At 45.3% G+C, this 22973-nt stretch overlaps 1 protein-coding gene across 6 annotated transcripts in view; it reads right to left on the reverse strand.

The window, feature by feature from the left end:
• The window catches only part of PISD (phosphatidylserine decarboxylase), a 502520-nt gene that overhangs the window by 48825 nt on the left and 430722 nt on the right, over positions 1-22973 (reverse strand). For all 6 annotated transcript variants that reach the window (XM_069619816.1, XM_069619818.1, XM_069619821.1 and 3 more), the window contains one exon: positions 9301-9447. In XM_069619816.1, coding sequence (XP_069475917.1) covers positions 9301-9447 — 147 coding nt within the window. The remainder of the gene's footprint in view (positions 1-9300; positions 9448-22973) is intronic.

The following is a 22973-nucleotide window of genomic DNA, read 5'->3' on the forward strand; positions in this document are numbered from 1 at the left end:
AATCATGTTTGACATGAACCCACTAGGGAACAAAGATGCAGTGCCCCCCTCGTATACAATAAATTACAGTCCTCGCACTGTTCCATTTTGCTTGCGAAAGAAAGGCTCCTATTCAGTAGGGACGTTCAATAGGTGCATGAATATTGCAGTACTCGAGAGAGAGAGGAAGAACCAGTATATGTAGGTGATCCAGTCTATTTCATATGTGGGGAAAAAGCTTATCCCTGGTTGCCTAGAAATTGAGGAGGTACTTGTTCCTTAGGGATTCTTTTCCCAGGGGTATTCCTTTCAAAAAACGTCAGACATAGCAAAATTATCCAGATCAAGGCCACAACGAGATGAGGAAGCAGGATTTATTGCAGAAGATATAGCAAAATCATTTATACCATTTTGGGGTCAAGCAATAAATTCTTATAAGACAATTGTCCAGAATTTTGGAAAAAAAATAATAAATGGAACAATGGATATATTGTATAATATGACTCTGGAAGAGAAGGCAATTAGATTAATGACACTTCAAAATAGAATGGCTCTTGACATAGTTTTGGCTGACCGTGGAGGAGTTTGCAAAAGCGTGGGGTCATCGTGCTGCATATTTGTAAGTGACTCCTCCCCTACGATTTTTGAGGCTATAAAGAAGTTACTCGTCCTGAGCTCTGACCTCCAACCCCCAGCAGGTAGTTGGGAACTGAACATAAGCTCCTGGTTTTGGGAATTATTACGCTCATGGGGATGGAAATGAGTTGCAATTTTAGCAGCAGTCCTCGGAATCTTCCTAACATGTTGTTGTTGCATACACTGTCTACCAATAATTTGCACTGAAATAAGTGATGAATGCATACACATGGTGACACAAAAAAGAACTCCCAAAGTGAATACGATTACGAATCACGAAATGCAAACTATGAAAGAATTCATGTCTATTAATATTGATGATGACAATGACGATTACAGCAGTATGCATAGTTCAGAATCAGATACATGGTCAGAGGAAGATGCAATGTATGGTTGATGCGTTTGGCTTACGGCCAAGAGGAGGGTTTGTTAGTCTAGAAAATACCCTACCATAGCATAGACGGTATATTATGTTGGCAGAAAACCAACCGCATCATATGTCTAGCATCGCCAGTACAGAATCGTCAGCATAACCATTGAGCGGCCATTTTGTACCAACAGAAATCGCCATTTTGCGATTTTGCTTTTTCTGTTCTTACGCTTTGCTAAAAGTGAATTCTATTTCGTTCTGCTCATGCACAGAGCAAGGCCACAAGTTACATGCCGTAGAGACTAGCCCAGACAGCCCAGACAGCAATACACCGTTTTCCTCCCTCACAAGTCCTTGGAAGTAAGCAGAAAGGCATTTAATTACCAAGCAGGTGCCAGCTAGTCTCGCTGAAACGGCAGAAACTGTACAAGTAGACAGTTAATGGCTTGAATTATACTCTCCTTCACGGCCCCCCTTTCCTGGGCCCCTTTAGATCGAGTCGACCTCTAGCTCACAAATAGAAACCAAGAGATAGCAGGGCTTGGAATGTGTCCCTCCTACGAACACAGCTTGCTTGCAGAACAAGAACACTATGTTCTCTGTAACAAAGAATAGTGTCTGCACCTTCGCAGATTGCAACTGTTGCTGAATAAATGTCTTTAAGGGTGTCATATTTGTCATATTCATCATAATTGTCAATCATCGAACCCTTGCTAAAGAAGATACATTACGGGAGGTTTTGGATGTGTCACTACTGATAATATGATGGTCTTTTTGTATATATGTAACTGATGTAAAATGTTCGCTCTCTTGCGTCCCACGAGGTCTGGGTAACACACGTAGCGGGACGTGAGATCCGGTCGGCCGACTGAGACTATTTGTTTTGTAATAAACCCTAGATTTTGGGAAATGAACCTTGTGTCTGGCGTATCAGTTCGTGTGGTGATTGTGCCTTGTTTCCATGCACGAGGGTCCCCCAGGGGCCCATCAGAATCACACACACACACACCTGACAGCCCTTTCCCTTCCCGACAGGGATAAAAGGTGGAGTATGAGAGCACACTACGAGCAAGGAAAACTGCACGACGAGACAGCAATCCCAGTACGGCAATTCAGGAGGAGAGAACCAAAGGGGGGACAAGGAGAGAAGCAACGCGAATATCCAGCATGTGTTGCAGCAGATGTCAACGGTAGACTGAGCTCTCCTACACCGATAATCATGACAGGGAGAGACGGCTGCCGTGGTACCGACCTTGACTCCAGAGACGAGAAAAGCCAAGCGGTTCATCACAGCCGGTGAGTCGAGGGGAGAACGGATAAGAAACCGAACTGTGTTGGACAAAAGTTGTCAATGGCAAATTAAGGGAAGTTCAAAGAACTGTTAACTAACACGTTAGGGGAAAACCAGCTGCAGAGTGGTCCGGCACCACAGGTGTTCACTTGAGAGACTCTAGTTGATTCCCCGTTTGTTAAAACTACCAGAAGGCCCTAGGAGAGCCGCAAGAAAAGGTCAAGTGATCATTGAGGGGTCTAGCAAAATCCTCTGTACAGTGAAAAGTCTTTGACCGGCACGTAATGGAAAAGCCAAGGGAAGTGAATCTCGCATAGTGAGAAAGTAAAGGGACTGCGAAACTGGCAAATGTGAACTCGACGGAGGGATGCCTGCAGAAAGGGGTGAAGCATGAGGCGCCAATGAACATTGTGTTGACAAGAGTGAACCCAACAGAGGGATGTCCACAGTGGATGGTCTATTAGGACATTAAATACAACAGGTGAAGTTTTTGGGGAAGAGCAGTAGTGAACCCGATGGAGGGAGGCTAACATTCGAGAAGGGTATGAGCCCGGAAGAGGGGGAACCAAGGGTGAAAAGTCATCACCCAACGTAAATCCGGAAAATAACTTTTGTTACTTTGAATACATCAGGTCCTCGGATGCAAGAGACTTTTTGTAGAAAAGAGACTTAACCACCAAAGGTCCTGATAGACGATAGTGCCCAGGAGTCCCCCATTGTCCCGTGCTCAAAACGTGGGGAAGGGAGATCCCTGGCTACCACATCCTGACTTATCATTTGTGAACACTTCTTTCCTTCTTTCTTTCTTGCGAATCCTATCCCACACTCTTTTTGTATTTAGTTGTAAGGATTGGCAATAGTTTTTTTTTTAGTATAGGCCCTTTTATTTGAATAGACGCCACTAGGACTGCCTTAATATTATTTGATGGTTGTAGCTTGCGCCTATCTTAGATTTAGGTTTAGATTAGGCGTTTTTCCAAACAATTTATACAGTTTAATAAAATCCCTTAACTGTGATCACTTGCATCTGTCTTTACTGTTGCCACCATGAGTTCCCTACAGTACTCTCAGAGTCTCACTGGGTAGCAGGCTCCTCTACGACCAGTCCTCCTTGCACTGCCGCCTGGCCTACTGCGCACTCAGGGACGGTAATCTGTAACCTCTACAGCTCCCCTGCCGACTTTCACTTACCCAAAGCCGCGCGGCCCTGGTCGCACTTACTGTTAGGGAGAATTCTCATAAAGGTGCTAATTCGCTTCACCTTAGAGACCCCCAGCCACTTTGCTGGATTTTTGAGGACTTGATTTTTTTTACCTGGAAAGAGTGTGAGCCTTTTTTCCCCACCCTTTCATGTATTTTGATGTGCGTTTTACTCTTGTGTTCTTTGATTATGGAGTTTTAGATAACTCCATAGGCATCATGTTTTCGTGTGTGTTACACAGCACCTTCAGTGCAGTGACACAAGGAGGTCTTTTTGACTTCCAAAAGGTTTAAATACCTTCTCTGGGATAAAGTACTGTTTCCCAGAAAATGTAAGGTTAAATTGACTTTACTAGTCTTTTTAAATACCTAGACCCAGCACACACTATCTTCATATAGAATGCTAGAGGGGTTAACTAGTATCCCCTGTGTCTAGAAACTCATGTAGCAGTCAAATGCTACCCTTTCCTATCGAAATGGCTGGTGGCAGTGGTTTACAACGAACTACCATGACCTGACCGCTAACACTGGTAGCTAAAAATCGCAGGAGCCATGTTTTTCAAGATGGAGCCTAAAGCCCCTTTGTTTAAATAGGTCCAGGTCTTCTTTTTTCAACATTTCTTTTTGGAAAGGTCCTTCCAGAGTTTGTCTCTGCGTGCCAATCCAGGTTTGGTCCCTTTGTTCTTACGCCTTCGGCGGGCTTCAGGACTGAAGACTGCCTCTGGCGCCCGAATGTCTGGGGTGGGCAGGTAGTGGGGGAGGTGCCCGAAACTCCCTGTGCTTAGTCTCCTAGGTGCCCCAAATGCACTCTGGCGTGATTGGTTGGCCGACTGTCCGGCAAGGACAGCCACCCTGCTGGGTGAGTGACAGCTAGGCTGGAATGAAAGGGAGAAAACTGTTTAAAAGGCGAGTCTCTTTGCTTGGAAGGCATAGTCGACCACTCGAACGAAAGAACCGAAGACGAGCTTGAAGAGGACGGCTGCTGCAACTCCTGGACCGTTGGTTTGCCCGGTGAAGCCCTGCTGCAGGTCCGAATTGCCAAGTTCATCTCGACAGAGAAGCCCCTTCAAGGACGTCTTCTTCCTTTGAGTTGGTGGGACCAATCAACTCGTAAGCCACCTGGATACCACTCTTGGAGCTCGTTAGGTTTAATCAGGGGGAAGGACACCAGCTTGTGTGCTTGACTACAGCTACTCGAACCGAAGATCTACCATTTGCCAGCTTGTTTGACCAGTCCCCGTGTAGTGCAGGAGTCCCCCGGCATCCTCCCTCTTGTCCCCATGACTGAGGCTCAGCAACAGTGAGATCTGCAGGAACTGCCAGAAATCAACATCTTCAGCTGCATCTTTTCTTCATATTAAAGGTACTGTGCCAACCTGATTGAGAGAACTTACCTCTCGCAGAGAAAGTTTGTGAAACTTTCCCAACTTGCAGGCCTAATCAGCTTGTGACCCAACATATGATTCTTTTTCGTACAAACTACTTCTGAGAACTTTGGCAAAGACTTTACCGTTTACTACAAGAACTGCTCTTTCCTATCCAGGACACTAGCCCATTGACTTTGGCCTAGGCCTATTGAACTGAATCGAGTCCTCTAGTGAATTGAACCTATTTGCACTGCCTAAGAAAGTATTTGTGATCTATTTTATTAACTTGTGCCTTTTTACTCCTATTTAAAGTGACTGAAATGCCATTTTGCTCCTATTTCAGGGGAGCCTAATCTACTCAGAAACGTATTGGTTTGGTAGTGAAATGTGTTTGTGCATGCTATTAAATTGCCTCCTTCTAGTGAATGTTTTCTAAATGACTGTGTAATAAATTAATAAGAGTTTTACCAGGAAACTTTGCGTGTAAGTGTCTACTTGAACCACTGTGATTTTAAGACCTCTGTGAAACATCTTTTACTGCTTGAGATAAGCCTGGCTGCTCAGCTCGCTACCAAAAACTGTGTAGAAAAGACTTATACCAAAGGTTGGTTTTGCTTACACCTGTAGTTCTAATTGTATGTTGTGGTCCCAGAGGGTACTGCATGCAATTCTGCCTAACACTTACGCAGAGCCTTACTGGCCCTGACCGCACTCACCCCCACCATGTCCCTTGCACCTCCCCCTGCACATCTCGTTGTCGCACTTGCACGTTCTGAACGTCACAAGGCCTAGTAAGATCGTTTGTCTGGTCTTCCCTCTGTCTCCACTTCCTTGTCTTGTTTTGTGGTGCCTAGAAATAGTTGTGCACAGGTGCGTTATGAATGCAATATTGCAATATAGTGATCTTGCGTCGATAGCCTCATCATTTCGACAAACTGGGCCTCAAATTTCCAAGTGAAAATAAACTTGCCATCTTTGGGAAAACGCTTCAAGTGAAATCACGAGATGGCACAGAGTATAAAATACAGATACCCTCACCAAGAAAAAGGACTATACAGAGTACATAAAGCAGGCACACCTACCAGGCGTCCTCAGAGGCAATCTGAAAAAACATTGTCCCAGACTTTGCTGTTTTCTCATCTACCTACGTTTAAACCGATTGCCAGTACTGGAATACACAGGGGCATGGAGCAGTATTGAATATGAAAAACGTTTATGTAGATTGTGCAGTTTAGGCCTCGAGTCGTCCAGATGAACAAGTTACTTTCTTACCTGGTAACTTTCTTTGGATGGGATGTTCCTCCGATGTATTCCACATCTTTGACAGTAATTACCGCAGCACAGCACAGTTGCGGTAATTACTGTCAAGGATGTGGACTACGTCGGAGGACACAATCCCCTCGAAATATTCTTACGAGATGCATTGAGACTGTATTATTGGAGTGTTACACAGATTTCTGCAGCTCAGAAAGCACAATGCAAACACACCAGTTTTAATCTACTATATATGCAGCGGATTCGATTGTCATCACAGCCGAAGCATATAATATCTGCTAACGGCAGAAAAAAGAATACCATCAATGGCCAACAAACAGTTCAGCAATCTGACAATATTTTGTGGGCTTATTTAAATCCACTGGGTCCATTACACAAAGGTATCAAATTGGAACATAAATAATGTGAATGTTACTAAATTTGATACAGATGGCATGTAATCTTGTAATTTGTAAATTGCAAAGTTCTGTTTTGTGCGTTTGAGATTTTATTTTGTACTTCTTTTACATGGTATGAAAAGCTTTTAACTATATGCACAAATACAAAATAAATACTTTAAAAAAAGAATCCAGTAAAGGCCTCAGGAAGTCTGCGCCATTGCCCTGTGTAATCAGTGCATTCTGAGTGTTCAACAAAACTTCACACAAAGATGCAGGCTCCCATACTACACGTTTTTGACACGTGTTGCGGAGATTTATCATTTTTATGCTTCATACCCTCTCCTAGTGAGACCCCCCCAGCACTTTTTGCTGGACTTCTTGACTTTTTCTGTCCATCCTGAATGAGTGTAGCTGTTTTCCTCTCATTCATTCTTGTGGGCTCTGTCTTTTGGAACTTTGTTCTTTGTTTTCTACCACTACTATGGAGTCGGTCTGCTCCATAGCTCTTAAAACATCTGTTTTTACTACTGCAGCACATACCTCCTTATGAGCAGTGTTGCTGGAGACCCTACGGATCCTCCTTTAAGATTTCTTCTGTATCCTCAAGTAACTAGTTTTGAAGGATAGAGTGATACTCAGCATCTCTCCCAAAACTCTATAGTCTGAGAGATTGACACAACCCACCCTCAGGTGAGTGCTAAAGGGATACCTAGTATCCCCTTCTCTATGCTCCTTAGCCTCGGTAATGTACAATATGGGGGGAACTTGAGAGAGAGGGAAAGAGAGAGAGAGAAAGAAAGAGAGAAAGAGAAAGAGCGAGAAGCCCCAGGGTGCCTGAATATGTCCAGCTCACACAGGGGGTCTGGCTGTCCTGAATGGACAGCCAAACGCCCCTCTCTGTAAAATGCTGAGAGCAGTGTGTGCTGGAGCTGTGTAAAAGGTGAGGTTTCTGGAGTGAAAAGGAGGTCGACCACTGGAAACAGAAGTAACCAGAGACGCCTGCAGACCCTTTGCAACACAGTGGAGCGGCCACTGCTGTCCTGACCATGTATTCTATGCGACAGAGGGGCTAAGAAGAGGACAGCTCCATCCCTTTGGCTGGTGGGAACAACCAGTCCCAAGACAAACTTTGAAACAAGCCATCTCCCGAGGTACTAGGAGCTTCCAGAGCTGCAGAACCCCAATACAAGGAGACGTGCTGCCCATTTCAAGTGCACCATTGTGGAAAGGCTGAATCCGTCAGAATCTTTGCTGAACCTGTAAAGACACTCCAGAGATCCGATCCAACTCACCCAGACACCCTCACCAAAGTATGCGACTACAGGAAGCAGAAAAGGCACCTAAACCGCAGAGTGAACCAAGAAGTTGCTGAAAATTGTGCCACAGGTCCTCCTTCGAGACTGCTGCTGAGAGATTCTGTCCATTGTCCTGCGTTCAGTCACCACACCAAGGAATCCGGAGGTCGGGTCCAGAGCTACAATATCGCGGAGCATCGAGCACAAGCATTTTCTTCTAACCGAAGGTACTGTGGAGAAAAAGGTATTGCTTACCTGATTCCAAGTCGCTCCAGAACGTTGGAGTGCATGTAGCGGTGTCCAGGGTAACCCCGTTTTACCTCAAACCCAAGCCGCTGCTTGTGTCCCCTTCACGAGTCCAATTAAAAGTCTCCTTTGTTAGTTGTTAAGTTGCTGCTTCGATAACACTAGAAACTGGAAGAAATACACAGAAACTCTTTGCAATTCGCTGCTTGTCAAGACTTCAAGTACTCTCCGAACAGCCTTTAACTAGGGTTGTGTTTGTTGGCCATTACTTACTGGCCGAAGAAACCATCTCTATAACCTTGAACTAAGCTTATGTTACAATAACTAACCATTTTCCTCCCTTTAAGTGACTTTACTATATGTGTTTGCAGAGTAAATGTATTACTGTATAAACCGTTGAAAACCACATGAGTGCACAATATCTGATAATATGATAACAATGTCTTTTCCCTTTCTAACGTTGCTACAAATGTAACCGCGAACCAACACAAAAGTGAAAGTCCCCTTTGAACTGTATTACCAAGTGATTATAAGTGTTCTAGTATAAACGTCTTAAGTATTTAAAGAGATTCTGGTGTAGATATAACAAATATATTATTTTGTATTTAACTATATGTGTAAGTGCTTCTTTGTTGTACCTGTCTAGCTAGATTCAGCGTACTTGCCTAAAGCTCATCTTCCTCTTAAGATAAGCCTGACTGCTCTGCCACTCTACCAAGATCCTGAGTTAGGATTTGGGGATATACAAACCACTGGGATAGCTTACTAAAGTCTTACTGCCAGTAGGACTTTAGGAAAACTCCCCTAACAAGCATACCATCTGTTTGACTACCTTAGAAATGGATTGCTCAAATACGAACACAACCAATGTAAACAACAAAGAAGGGTTCTGCAACCTGTTCCTCTCCAGATGTTTGCCTGATTCCCATGATCCCTCATGATGGACTTGCTGGCTAGGGTTGATGGGAGCTGTAATCCAAATATCTGGAGAGCTGAAGGTGCGTAGCATACAAGGATCAGTTCTAGCACATCTTTGTGTAATAATATACTGAATACACCATTATTAAATTAAATAATTACAGAAAAGGGACCTTCTAAGTTTAAAGAACGTGCATTGCCACTGAAACTGTACACTTCATGCAAGCAGGGAGAGCCTCACCCGCTCAGCCAAAAGTAGGCCGTCTAACCTTTGTTCGGTCAGAGTCTTCCACTGGGGAAAAAATGTGAACATCGTACTTGACAACTTTTTAAGCGGCCCTACCTGGAAAATGCCGTCTGTGGTGCACGCTCCAATCAGTGGGTGAGTGGAAGCAGTGGTAATCCCCCGGTGCTAGGTAGATAACACAGTGATAAAGTTCGTTTCCCTCCTTGGTAACAAGCTGGTCCTGGAATGTGGTGCTCAGTGAGGCTAACATAGAAAAAGAAAAAACATTTCACCTGCTTAACAAATGTCAGACTTAAAATGTAACACATTGATTCTTGCATGAAATAGATTTCTAAAACTGTAGTGCTAGGAAGGGGTTACGGACAGTCACACAAACCCATAGTAGTGCGTATAATCTACTGTAAATGTTTGCAGCAAAGAACCCTCCACTGTGAGGGCTTCCAGGGGGTGTGCGGTCCCAAAACCTAAACACACCCACAACACCCTTTTTGGTAAGAAAAACATGAACATCTATAAATCACCAACAGAAGAAACCAAGGAAGGGATAAAACACAGCAGTGAAAGGCAAAGGCCATGAAGCAAACAGAGTACAGAGATGGAACTGCTACAACCCCTGTAAAAAGAGCTATAAATAAAAAGAAAAATAGGACAGCAAAGGGCAAAAAAGCAATTAACTGTTGGTAAGGGGAGAGTGAAATTAAGTGAAAAGACGATAATAATTAGACAAAAACAATTCCGTAAAAATCAAGTACAACCTACGTGAGAGTACCCCTCTACTTGAAGTACCAGAGCAGACATTGCTACTCTGCTTGGTTTAGTGAAGACTGCTCCATGCCAAAACCTCAAAGCAGGCCCTCAACAATGCTCTTTAAAGTTTTTAACATCCTATTTCACTAGAGCAGATATGCCAACATGCTGCAATAAGCAAATACACCCCTCACAGGGTTGGACAAAATGAAAAACAAAACATGGTTCCCACAGCAAATATCATTAAGTTGCCTTTATCCACCAGTTCCACCTTAATTCCATACTTTCAAATCATCGGCCCACCCAGCCTATGTCTCAGATGTCTTAAAGAATCAGAGGTATTGAGACAGGAACAAGTCCTCTCTATCTGCCCACATACTATCCATCCATTCTCTCAGTGTACATTTCAGTCCTTTCTCCCTGCAGAGAGGGACTATACATTTGGTGCTCTTGGGATCCAAATGTGCACTGTGGGGAACCAGAAGGATCTGGACTACATTCGGTCATGATAAAGTTTTAGTTAAATAAAAAGAAAACCGCCCAATAATGTGCCCTATAACTATGCATGAGTTTACCTGATTGGCAAAACAAAAGATAAGGGTGCACGTCAAGTCCAAAGAAAAAAGTCTGACTCCTAAACAAACTGGCCCTACCATTTTAGAAAAACACCTAAGTAAAAGAAAAAAGGCGAGGCTTGCACACTAGCCTCGAAGGGCTTCTGCCTGGGCCAATCTATATTAGATTTGTTTTCAGACTTCAGATTTCCGTTTCCACTGCAGATATTCTTCCCAGTCTTTGTATCAAATTAGGACTGTCAGTCTCTCCTTTTAATAAAGAAAACTGTCTCTTGGTGCAAACATTTCCTTCCCTCCATAATTGCTTATAAAACACTTTCACCTTCGAGGCGCTGGGACTCTCTCAAAGTCCTGAAGTCCTCAGATAAGTTGTTTTTTTCTTTCAGCCAAATTATTTCACATGGGGCAGCTTTTCACACTGGTTTGTCAGACTTATTACTTCCTTGACTTTCTCAGCTCTGATTCCAAGTGTTCATATTTCTTTCTTTTCCCCTTACATAGGGTATTTGTGCATTCGGGTTTCTCAGGCTTTCGTAACCTTGATAGCTTTCACAGACGTTAATCACAATGTTCAGCTCTCTCTCAATCCCCTTTGTACCGCTGGGTTTCTCAGGCTCCCGTAACTTGGATGGATTACCCAATTTGATCGATTTTAACCGATCTAATGGTACATCCGATCGATTAAAATTGATCAAATTGGGTATTGAATGCCGAACATGGGGTGTCCCCCGTCCCCCCTGTTTGGTGTTAATTACCTTGGGGTGTTGCAGGGGTGTCCCCTGCTTCCTGAGGATTGGATACAGGGGACAAAGAAAATGTTTTAAAAAAGAGAAAGGGGGTTCCTCCGGTGTCGGATCCGACCCGCGTCGGACGGAACTGACGACGCAGGGTCAGGAGAAGGAAGTGGCCGTGCAAAAGTTAAGTGGGTGGGGGAATATATTGGGGGGAAAAGGGAAACATAGATTTGACTGCATCAAAATTGGTTTCACAGCGAAATTGACTACGGTCGATTCCGCCATGGCCAAATAACGTAGATCCACCTGGATAGCTTTCACAGCTGTTATTCACAATGTCTGCATCTCTCCCAATCTCCCTTGCATAGGATATTTGTATATTTGGGTTTCTCAGGCTCCCGGTACCTGGATAGTTTTCATAGCCATCACTCATAATGTTCATATCTTGTGGCAGTATCCCATAAGCTTGTCGGCTTTCCCCGCTGCTACTTGGCTCGGTAGTTACGGTCTGACATGTGTGGAGCTCGGAGACTCTGGCTCCCTCATACGTTCTGGTCTGGGTGTCCTGTCTCGGCCTACCAGCCAACCACCGCTCTCTAATGGTTGTGCCAACAGATGGGATGTGGGGATACCAGTTTTGGCGCAATCTCCGACCTTGCTTGGATAGAGTGCCAATTCAGGCGTTCAGCTTGCTTGTCCCCTTGCTGTCACTGGCTCTGCGGCCCAGCGTGGCTCTGCCCCTCCATAATGTCAACAATGCAGAGACTTGCCTAGGAGCTTCCACTCTTCTACATGTTGCATCGATAAACAGAACAGCGTGCTTCTTTGCCGAACATAGCATTCAGGCTGTGTTCAGCATTGCCTATAGCCAATCCATGTAAAGAAGGATCTTTGTAAAATATAGTCGTTGAAGGATAGATCAAAAGTCTTTTCCACATCCATGTATGCAGACAAAGTGGTTTGCACATGGCGTTCTACTCGGGAATTCGACTCATTTTTACCAAGAGAGGAGTAATTCCCAGCGAGGTCCCAATTGCCCAGACCCCTAGGGAGGATCTTGTTTACCAGGCTCACATCCCTAGCCTCACAGGAGGTGGTTCCCCTCTGGGCAGAAGGAACAAATTGTCCCAATTTGTCACAATGTACTTTTATGACTCAGGTTGTGTGATTCTTGCAGATCCAAATTCTTATTGGTGTCCCACAAACACACTGCCGTCAGTGCCTGCTGCCTAGTCCACTGGTATCCGGTTAAGTATAGTACCTGCACATCTTTCAGTGAACAATGTGAAGACCAATGATCCATTGCCGTTAGTATACCTGTTCCTGTGGCTCTTTGGACTGCAAGGATTTTATTGCAGGGAAGCCACAGTCATGTAATCTCATTGAGCAGGCCCATGGTTTAGTCTATTCTTCCCAGAATGCAAGTGTTCTGGCTGGGTAAAAGATATCCGAGGGTGAGCTACCCACATTGTTGAACACTATTACAGTGGGTGGTATGTCCGAAAAAGCTATCAAAGCTAACATGGGCAGTGTCCTTGGTTCCCATAACAGAGATAGTACAAATGCACCTTCACATCCTAATGTCAGACTTCATAAAAATATGGCTTTAGCCTGTGAAAAGCTTAACGCCAGGCTAGACCCTCCCTATGTGGCATAAAAACCCCAACTTTGGTTGTGCTCGTCATTCTGGTACACAGCACAAGCTCTTAGCTTACCTGGGGCTTCTTCTAAGGCGCCCCCCATACACCATCACCATACCACACCCACAGCGCCACAGAATAAGGCACAGTAGCAGCATTTCCAAACCAGCTCCTTAACAACTGGACCACTGGGCCATACAGTTCTGAAAAGCACAAACAAAACCCAGTAGTATCGGCACAGCCATGGAACGGTCCACAACAAGAGTGCCACCAACCATGTAAGCTTTTCTTAATTTGGAGAGTGTTTGGGCTTCTGCCTTCATGGGCACTGATCTACTGACCCAGTGACATATACTAGTGTCCCCCTCCTTTAACAGTCACATGAGTCTTGACATAAAGAAGCTGAACTCAAAGCAGGGGCGCAGGATAAGCAACCGCTCCTGAAGCCAGGGCTAATTGCATTTGTATGCCCCTCTCTGAGAGGGACATAACAGCCACTGGAGTAGTGGGCACAACTGCACAATTATTTACAGGACTTGTCATGGGAGTCTGTCTGCACCATGAGTCTGATAATTCAGTGCAGTCTGGGAATCAGAGGAACCTGGCAGGTGCTAGGGAGTCATGATCATCCATCCCTTCATTACTGCCCTATTAGCGACAGTGCCAAGGAGGTCAATTTGGGCATCCCGGCAAGATAAGCCACATATAGCTCCTCCTTTGCAGGACTAGACAATACCATCGCCTGATCAGCCACAATGAGCAGGTGCTGGATACTTTATTTTGGTTTACGCAGCTTGGCCAGTCAGTGTGCTAAAGCAGAAGGAGTCATTCCTATGCAGGCCTACTCCTCTTGCAAACGCCTTGTCTGCAGTCTCTCTCTCCCTCCCCCTCCCTCTTCCCCCACTCTCTCTCCCCCTCTCTCCCCCTCTCTCCCCCTCTCTCCCCTGGATACTATCTATTGGCCACCTGGTCGATCACCTCGTTACTCTCTGAGTGGGCGGACCTCTCCTCCTCCCTCCTGGCCTCGACAACTCAACTCCTCCTTCTTGGAGACTTTAACATCCACCTGAATGCTTCCTGTCCTTCCTCTGGACTCTTTTGCGACCTCTGTGACTCTCTCTCCTTCTATTCTTCCCTCTGGCCCGACTCACTCTGTAGGGAACTCTCTGGATGTTCTAATCTCCTCAGACCTCCCCTCTCTATCCTCTCACCACTCCTCTCTCCTAGAGTGATCACTTTCTCTTTTCCTCCCATCTCTCCCTCTCTACCCCTCAGGGCAAGCCAACTCCAGCACTGCCTCGGTCATCCGACCCATGAAGCGTGTGTCAGTTGAGGCTTCCGCCGCCACTTTCTCTCCCCCTCCTCTGGCTGACTCACATCTTGGCACAGCCCTTTCCATGCTCCACTCTTCTATCTCCGATACTCTTGATGTTCTTGCCCCTGTCATGAGGATCTGCTTGAAGCCCAAAGCCAAGTGCAACTCCTGGTATGACTCTGACCTTGTCACCCTTAAAACGCAAGTGCAGAGTGGCTGATAGGAAATGGCTAGATTCTTGTGCATCCTCCGACACTGGCCTGCCGCCTGCTCCAAAGGCAATACCGGCTCTCTGTCCGCACTAAGAAGCGAGCCCACATTCAAGCCCGCGTCTCAGTGGCATCTAACAACTTGGACAAACACTTGAAAATCTGCAAGGAGCTGGCGAATCCTGCTGCAGTCTCTACCTCTCCTGTCCCCTGTTACGCTCACCTGGTTCCCACAGGGGCGTCGATCGGACCCAGACAGCTGCGGTCTCCACCAACTTGATGCGTAGTGAAGAGATGACAGTCTGGACTGGCCCGCCTAATCTTGTCTGCTGGACTCGTAGAAGTATTCTCCTGCAAATTCGGTGCTAAACTGTCACTTCACATGAAATGATTGAAGATGGTCAAAAATCCATATGTGGGACAATCAATAAAATTAAGCCCAGGAGATTTTATAGAACCAATGCTATGTCACCGCCAGGAGAGCACCAAGCAAGGCACCAAGTGGAGAAAGGGATTTAGCCACACGTGGACTTTAGTGATGTCCCCCCCTCCCCCAACTGTTTGCGTTTCGCGTTCTCCCACTAATCACCTCCGATATCCCCTCTTGGTAACCTCACCTTTTTTAAATGATGAGCTCTCCATCCTGCATGGCATGCAGGGGCGCGTAGATACCAGTTACTTCACTGGTTTGAAGGTACTGGAGGAGTTCCGGAGGAATATTGACTCCAGTGTCTATAAAGTTCAAAGAGTTCAATATGTCCGATGTTCACTCTTGTTCCATTCCCTCGTTAGGTTGCAGCTGGGTCCAAAAGAATATTGCCTGGAGGCAGCTGATGGCGTTCAGGTAAGAGTTTGTATTACCAAACACTGTCTGGTAAAAGTTGCATGAGTTTAACTTGCTGTTTTCTCTCCCTTTATAGATGCGGCGAATTAAAGGATAATACCTCCGGTGGTAAAGCAGGTAAGCCTATGGTGGCAAAGAGATTGTATTTGTCGGTTTTCTCGGCTCACCTTGTTATTCCTTTTGTTTTCCCCCCAGGTGCTGGGTTTCGACGAAGAAAATGATGGAGGCAGCGCCGAGTTGAAAGATGCGGTGGACTGGTGAGTATAACACGGCGCTGCTGCTGGCGAAGCGACGCGTGCTGAAATAATGTCCTTTCCAGGCTCGGAGATGTGCTGGGCCCGGAATCGGGTAAGGAATCAAATAATGTCCGTGATCTAACCTCTTCTTTCTTTTCCTTGTGTCCAGGAGCTCCGGATTCAAGGCGGGCGTGGCAGAAGACTGGATGCTGACTTGCAGACATGGTGAGCGTTACGCTGCTGGATGCAGAATAACACGAAGCTGCTGTTCGGGCGTGGTTTAAATAGCCTGCAAAGTAGTCCCAGGTAAGAAGTTCCCCAGAACCACACCTGAGTAAAAAATAATCCCTTTAATAAAATAGTCCCATCCAGGCCTCACCTTGGCTTGGACTCATTTGCAGCATGGTCTGCATAAGGTAAGTAAAGTCTATGAGCCTGAGGCGCCAGGACTGAATCCAAACAGCCCCCAGCCGGGGCTGTTGGGGTTTTAATGAGTATCTGGATGCCTGCTCCCGGGGCTGATGGACTCGATTCGGATGCCCGGGGGTAGGCATCATGACACCCCTCCCAGGCCCTCTGCACAGCCCTGGCTTCTCATTCCATCTCTGAATCCCAGGACATCCCGTCCGCCCTCTCATCCTCTCCTCCCTCTTTCTTCCTTTCCTCTGTTCTCCCCTGATGAGGTTTCTAGACAAGTCTGATCTATGAAAGTCTCATCAAAACAGGTTCTTCCGTGGTCTTCCAAAACCATCAAGGACCACATTGACACCCTTGCTCCTGCCCTGGCTGACTTCTGCAACCACGCCTTCGCCACATAAGCCTTCCCTTCCCCGCTGAAGCACTCTTGTGCACCCTCTTCTCAAGACAGCCTCAGCCGACCCCTCCTGCCCGGCTAACTATCGCCCAATCTTCATCACTCCTTTCCTGGGCAAACTTCTGGAAAAACTGGCCAGCTCCTAGCTTAATCTTCACACTGAATCTGTTGGTTGTCTGCATGACCATCAGTCGGTCTTCAGAGCAGCCAGAAGCACGTAAACTGCTCTCCTGAACATCCATGAAGAACTGCTCTGTAACCTTGATTCTAATATCCCCTCTGTCCTCATCTTACTCGATCTCTCTTCTGCCTTTGACATGGTCAACCATGCCATCCTGCTGAATCGTCTCTGATAACCTGGTTATCACCGATCAGGCCCTGATCTCGTTCCTCTCTGATCAACCCTCCCAGGTCCAACTTTGGTCCTTCCTTTCCTCACTCTATACCTGTGGTGTTCCACATGGGTCTAACCTCACTCCCTGGCTGTTCAAACAATACCTGGCACCTCTCGCCCACCACATGGGCGCTCTCTGCTCCAACTTTCAGTGCTATGCAGATGACACTCGGTTCGTTTTCAGGCTCCCTTCTGCCACCTCTTCTCCTGATATCATCTCTGACTGTCTGCTAACCAGGAGTGGTGTGCCGCCAATGATCTCTGCCTTAATGCCAGTAAGACAGAGATTCTCCTCATCCGCACCTTCCTTTCTTGTCACTCTCTAACTGGCTTCCCCTGGTCCTCGTCCTGCTCCCACTTGTAAGGCTAGGAACCTCTGGGTCATCATCGACTCCACACTCTCCTTTTTTCCTCACATCTCTTACATCTCTAAGGAGTCAAACTACCAACTGCACCTCCTCAGAGGTATGCTTCCTTCCCTCTCCTTCTCCCAGAAGCTCACTGTCTCTAGAGCTCTGGTTCTCTCTAGGATGGATTACTGCAACAGCCTCTTTCTAAATCTGCCTGATTCTACTCTGCCCTATGCAACTCGTCCAAAACAGGACTGCAAGACTTGTCCTTGGTCTCAAGCCCATGAATCGTATCTCTCCAGCACTGAAATCTCTGCATTTATCTCCCAATGGCTGCAAGGATTAAATTCAGGACCCTCTGCATTGTCCACATGCCTTCTGGGCCCTGGATCCTCAATACCTTCAACTCTGACTTCGCAAATACCTACCTACTCGAGCTCTTCACTCCTCCAACTCCCTCAGGGTCAGTCGCTTCTTCAAGCAACGAGTTGGTGGTATATCTCTTTCTTCGGCTGGGGCCCCCCTCTGGAACAGCCTCCCTGCCTCTCTGAAACTTGAGGAGAACCATCTCCGGTTCCGGAAGCACCTTAAGACTTTCCTCTTTGCATATGCCTTCTCTCTTCCTCTCCTTCTCTCCTCTGTTGATTTCCGGTCCGATACTGCACTGGTCACCTGGCTGCCCTCTGATTTCGGCCCAAGTCCCTGCCCGCCCAGTTGCACACCTGCACTGCCTCCCGCCAACCCTTGCACTTGGATCTGTATCTGTAACCCTATAGTCCCTCTACCTGCACTTTTGGACACTTGCTGTCTGCACTTACCCTTGGACCTGCGACCTGCTGGCCACATATATGTTATTGTTTTGATCCCATGTACAGCACTGCCCCCCCCTTTCCCCTGGCACTTTTCCCCTGCACATGCGCAATCTTAATTGTCACTTGGCCTAGTAAGATCGTTGCCTCTGTCCTCCCTCTGTTCCCCCTTCCTTGCCTCATCGCGCCTTGAAACACTTGTGTATAGGCATGTTACAAATGCCATATCATATCCCCAGTGGGCAAATAAGCCTCTGTTCCTCTGCCAAGGGTTGTTTCCTTCTATAACACGGCACACAAGACAAGGGAACAGACCTGAATCTTTCTCAACCAGCTCCTGGTCGAGCATTCAAAATTGGGTACACACCACCACTGTGCTGTGTTTGGTTGCCTTTGCAAACATTCCTGTATGAAATTCAATCATCCAGAACAAGAGATCATGTAAGAGGTGGCCAAGTGGTTCAGACTTTTTCTTCCTTCTCCGTTATCCAGTCTTCACTCTCTATCTAGTCTCTGCACAGTGTATCACAAAGATAAAAAAAACATTGGGATTAAAGAACTTTATTTCCCGGATGGAGTGTGATAGGGCTTCTAATACAGTTTATTTTCAGTGGACCTGTACTGGAATGCAGGGGAAAATATTGCTTCAACAAGTGCTTGCCAATAAACTATTCAAGATGTTACCATAGGGAAGATGCTCATTTGCAGTACTTGGTCTGTGTGATGGCTTTAGAATATTATTATTTCCACAACACATCTCCTAGCATAATCACATATTTTGGAGGCTTTTGGGCAGGGCAGTTAAGTATCAGTACAAGCAACTAGTGCCAAAGGTTGCTATCATGAGCTTGACATGTACAGCCCAATCGCAATCGAGGCAGATGCATATGTAATCCTACCTGAGTGACTGATTGGTAAGGGGAACGAGATTTTTTTTTTAAAACAGGACAAGCCATAGACCTAGAAGTAGGACTACAGGAAACACAAACATGACTATAAAAATTGTAGTCCTACTTCTTTGCGTTCAACCTTTTTTTGTGGGTGTGTGTTCCAGGCACACTTCTCTCATTGGAGAAGAGTGACCAGGGAGGGCAAGGGGGAGGAAATGGGGGCGTGAAAAGCCTACATGAGCCGGAAGAGTAGCGCCAGGCCCCGATTTCAGGATTTCTGCATCTGTTCTCGGCAAAAACAGGACCGCAGCCACCTGCCCATTCAAACCCGGGACGGGGTTCATTAATTTTGAAAACTTTCAGGACCCCGGGACAGAGGGCGATTTCCCCTTGTGGAACACATTTGTAGGATACATTGTATCACTTCCATTCTTGTTAATCCACCACAACTATGGCCCTAAAGCAGCCAGGAAAATCCTCAGCTTGCCCCCATATCATCCAGTTTCACCTGCAATTGTACTGGAACCACAAGAAGTGGCCCCCACTTCACTATTTTCCCAAGGAGTTAGAACAATAAATTGAATTACTCAGGTTTGGAATTCCATTTTCAATGCAGTGGTACTCTGGGTTTCTGGTCAAAGCAATAGTATAACAGATTAGACAAAATATTCAACAACACGGCATAAACATTCCTTTTCTTATTAAGCTTGTTGTGGCACTGCAGACCTTTCTCTCTTCACACTCAGTGGCCCTTCTGGTTCTTGCCATTACGATTAGGTTGCCTGCTGCCCCTACAACCTGTTGCCAGGCAAGGTAAGAGTGGCTCAAAGTCAGCAACCATTGGAACAGGATGAGCAAGGATTCTGGCCTCAGCAGCGATGGCATTACAAACACCCTTCCCAAGATCTATGCTACATAATAGGGCATTGCACGTCTGGCCAAATTAGAGGCCGCAGACATCTACCTGTCGGACTTTCATATTCACCAAGCCGCATCGTAGGGGCAGTGCTTCAACACACTGTGCAGTGCGATCTATCAAATCACAATTTATAATAGTCCACAGCTTTGGATTGACATTCAACAGATCACTGTACTGTTTTGGATGGTGAACAAGTAAACAAACCTCTCTTATGAATTCACAAAATACGATACAAAACAGAACCTTTGTACCCACAAAGACTGATCCCACTTAGATACAGAAAACAAAGAACTGGCCCAAGAGCCTTTTCTACGTAAACAGTTGTTTATGGAACTCCCATGTGCAGCCACTTCAATTATTAACTGACCATTGCATCTGTCAAAGAAATCTTAACTTTTCTCTAATTAGTGATTCTTTGTTATGAATGGGTTAATTTATCAGTGCAGCCAAGTCACTTGCAGCGTTTGTGCGCTTAGCAAAATACTCTGCCTTCTGGGAGTTGGCAGGGGAGTAACAGTAGCGTGACTGGGATTTCAAGCAGTGGAGGGCAGCAGGGGCATCTTTTCAAAGAAATCTCTTGCAGATTTCCAACGCCCCCTCAGGATCTTCTTTGGGGAGCTTACGCTCATGTTTCTTTATGGTGTCCCTAGGCTCGCATAAGCACCCCAAACAAGCAACCACATGACAATTAAAAAAAATAATGATTTAGGATCAAATTGCTAGATGATATGATGCACTGCATTGAGGCTTATAACTTCTTATTTTGGCAAAAACGCTAATATAATTTTCATGCCACAAAGCCCTAATGGCTGAGCCTTCCACAAACATGCAAGAGCTACAGAAAAAAATAAGGGTGGCACAGGCTATCCTCTAAATATGAAGTGAAAAATACAGGCTGTTGCTGCACCGCTGACAACAAAGCAACCACGTTATAGCGGAAAAAGAAGGTGGCATTCACTCTGGCATGTGCCACATAGCTTTTGATGTGGGGGAATGAATTCACCATTCACTAGTATCCCATTCAAATTGCAGGAACTCTAAGGCCTCTTCAGATAATATAACACAATATTAAGAGTAGTGTGTGGAATGAGCAGTTGATGCTTTTGCTCTGAACACAACACAGCAGTGAAGGTGATAACAAGAGACAAGACACTGGAGTATCTGTTACTCCCTGCTTTTATGTCTGTTTTGTAAGATGTATGTGCCTAAATTTACAGAGTAAAACCAGCAGGTATGCTATTTATTTGGAGGGCTGTATGTCTCTCAAACTGGAACCCCCTCACTACCCCGGCCAACGTTGCGAATTGTCCAATTCATTAGCGAGTGCTCCGAGAGAGAAAGAGTTCTGTCACAAGAGCAAAGTGCAAGGACTTCAAACCTCCTGGATGGATTAAGACTCTTCCTTTAGGTTTTCTTGTACTAGTATTTTATATAGCACTAACATGCCTTTGATACACGTCTGGGCATTTTGTGACACTACACCATGTTCCAAAGCAAAAGAAATGATTTATTCAGACAGCCGCTTTTCAAAGCAAGCAGCATCAGTGCACCTCTGTGATTGCCGCTCACCCCCAAAGGCCCAATTCTCTAGGTGCGTTAACGGAGTGGCCCGTGGGGACACGCAAGGGGGTTTCAATTCTGGAGAGGAGCAAGAACCCTCTTAAATGGTCCCCACATAACATTATTATTTATCATCTTTTGCTGTCCAAGTCTTCGCAGAGGGGATGAATCTGACAAAGAATGGTGAACAAGGACAAGGTTTCAGCGCTTAAAGACCACTACAGTGGTGATGTGCACAGTATACAAGACAATTAACATACCAGGAACTCTGATAATAAATGTGTAATCTTCAAAATAAATGTGTTGTTATCATTTTGATTTCACTTTACCCTAGTCTGAAGACTGAATCTAGTTTAGAGACTAAACCTTTTCCTTTTAGTGTTGGCCCAGAAGCGCTTACAATCCATGACCACCCCCCTCGCAATAACATAAAACTGATGACAAGGAAGATGTTGCACTCACTTCTGTTCTCTTGGTGGGTGAACTACGGGCTCTCTAAGCTAAGGAGCTTTAAACAATGCTCCACAAGGATACAGTTATGAAGAGCAAAACAGTTTCTTCCTTCTTACCCCTCCTCTTCTCATAAATCAGTAGATCTTAATTGCAACTTTTTTTCTGAATCATTCTCTCGATTCAGAAGAAAGGATGTCATCTGGGGACACAGCTATGCACTCTTTCCAATCCCTGCACAGTTGTGACTTACAGAGGTTTCAATTATGGGACTATATTTTGTAATGTTACTAGCAGTAGGGCCTTACCCTATGAAGGGGATCCAGACTTGTACAGTTAGGTGTCAAGTCAGAGGCTGCTTCCTACTGAAACAGCAACACTGGCTAATTTCTGGAAGTACTATGCATTGAGTGCTAGCTCCAGCGTCTACAGCCAGATAGTCTGGCTTGGCTGAGCTGATTTTAAGCTTCCAACTGACAGGCCTGATATATATATATATATATATACACACACACACACACACACATGTATTTTCTTTTTTAAATTTAATTAATGGAAGCATTCCACTTCTAAAAAGAAAGGATGATCGAGAATGTTTGAGCAAGGAGAAGTAGTGAGCCATTTCCGTTCAGTCTCATTTGTACAACAGCCCACCAATTCCCTCTGGGCTCTCCCTGGACCAGTTTAGTGATCAATCTGGCTGATGGAGAGTATTTTTATTTATTGTATGTGGTTTAAAAGTAATCCTTTACAACATATTAGAAATTTAAATTCATACAAATCATACAATTAAAAGTTTAAATTCATAGAATTATAACGCAATAAGGAAGTAGATACCAGGTAAAACAATAACAGTTTAAATCAAAATTAATCAGATCAATTAATTGTATAAAAGATAAGTAATTGATTTTGAAAAACATGCAACAGCTAGCGCATAGACACATTTGGAGAGTTTAAACATCTTATCCATGCCAACTCATCGTTAGTCCGATTTGCTAAAAGGAACATCTTTCCTAAATAGCTCATAATATGATATGATATTAGTTATAATGCGCATATAAACAAGTGTTTCAAGGTGCGACGTGGCAAGGGAGGGGGAAGAGAGCGAAGACAGAGAGAACGATCCTACTAGGCCAAGTGTCATTCAGATCGCGCAAGTGCAGGGGAAATGGGGAAGAGGAAAAGTGCGGAGTGGGAGGGGGTTGGGACAGTGCAGTACAAGGGGGGAAAAAAGAATAAACAATATGAGAAGTAGGGCCAGCTGGTGGCAAGTGCAAGGGTAA

This window comes from Ambystoma mexicanum, chromosome 10 (assembly GCF_040938575.1).
Source record: "Ambystoma mexicanum isolate Mex_15411 chromosome 10, UKY_AmexF1_1, whole genome shotgun sequence".
Classification (NCBI taxonomy): domain Eukaryota; kingdom Metazoa; phylum Chordata; class Amphibia; order Caudata; family Ambystomatidae; genus Ambystoma; species Ambystoma mexicanum.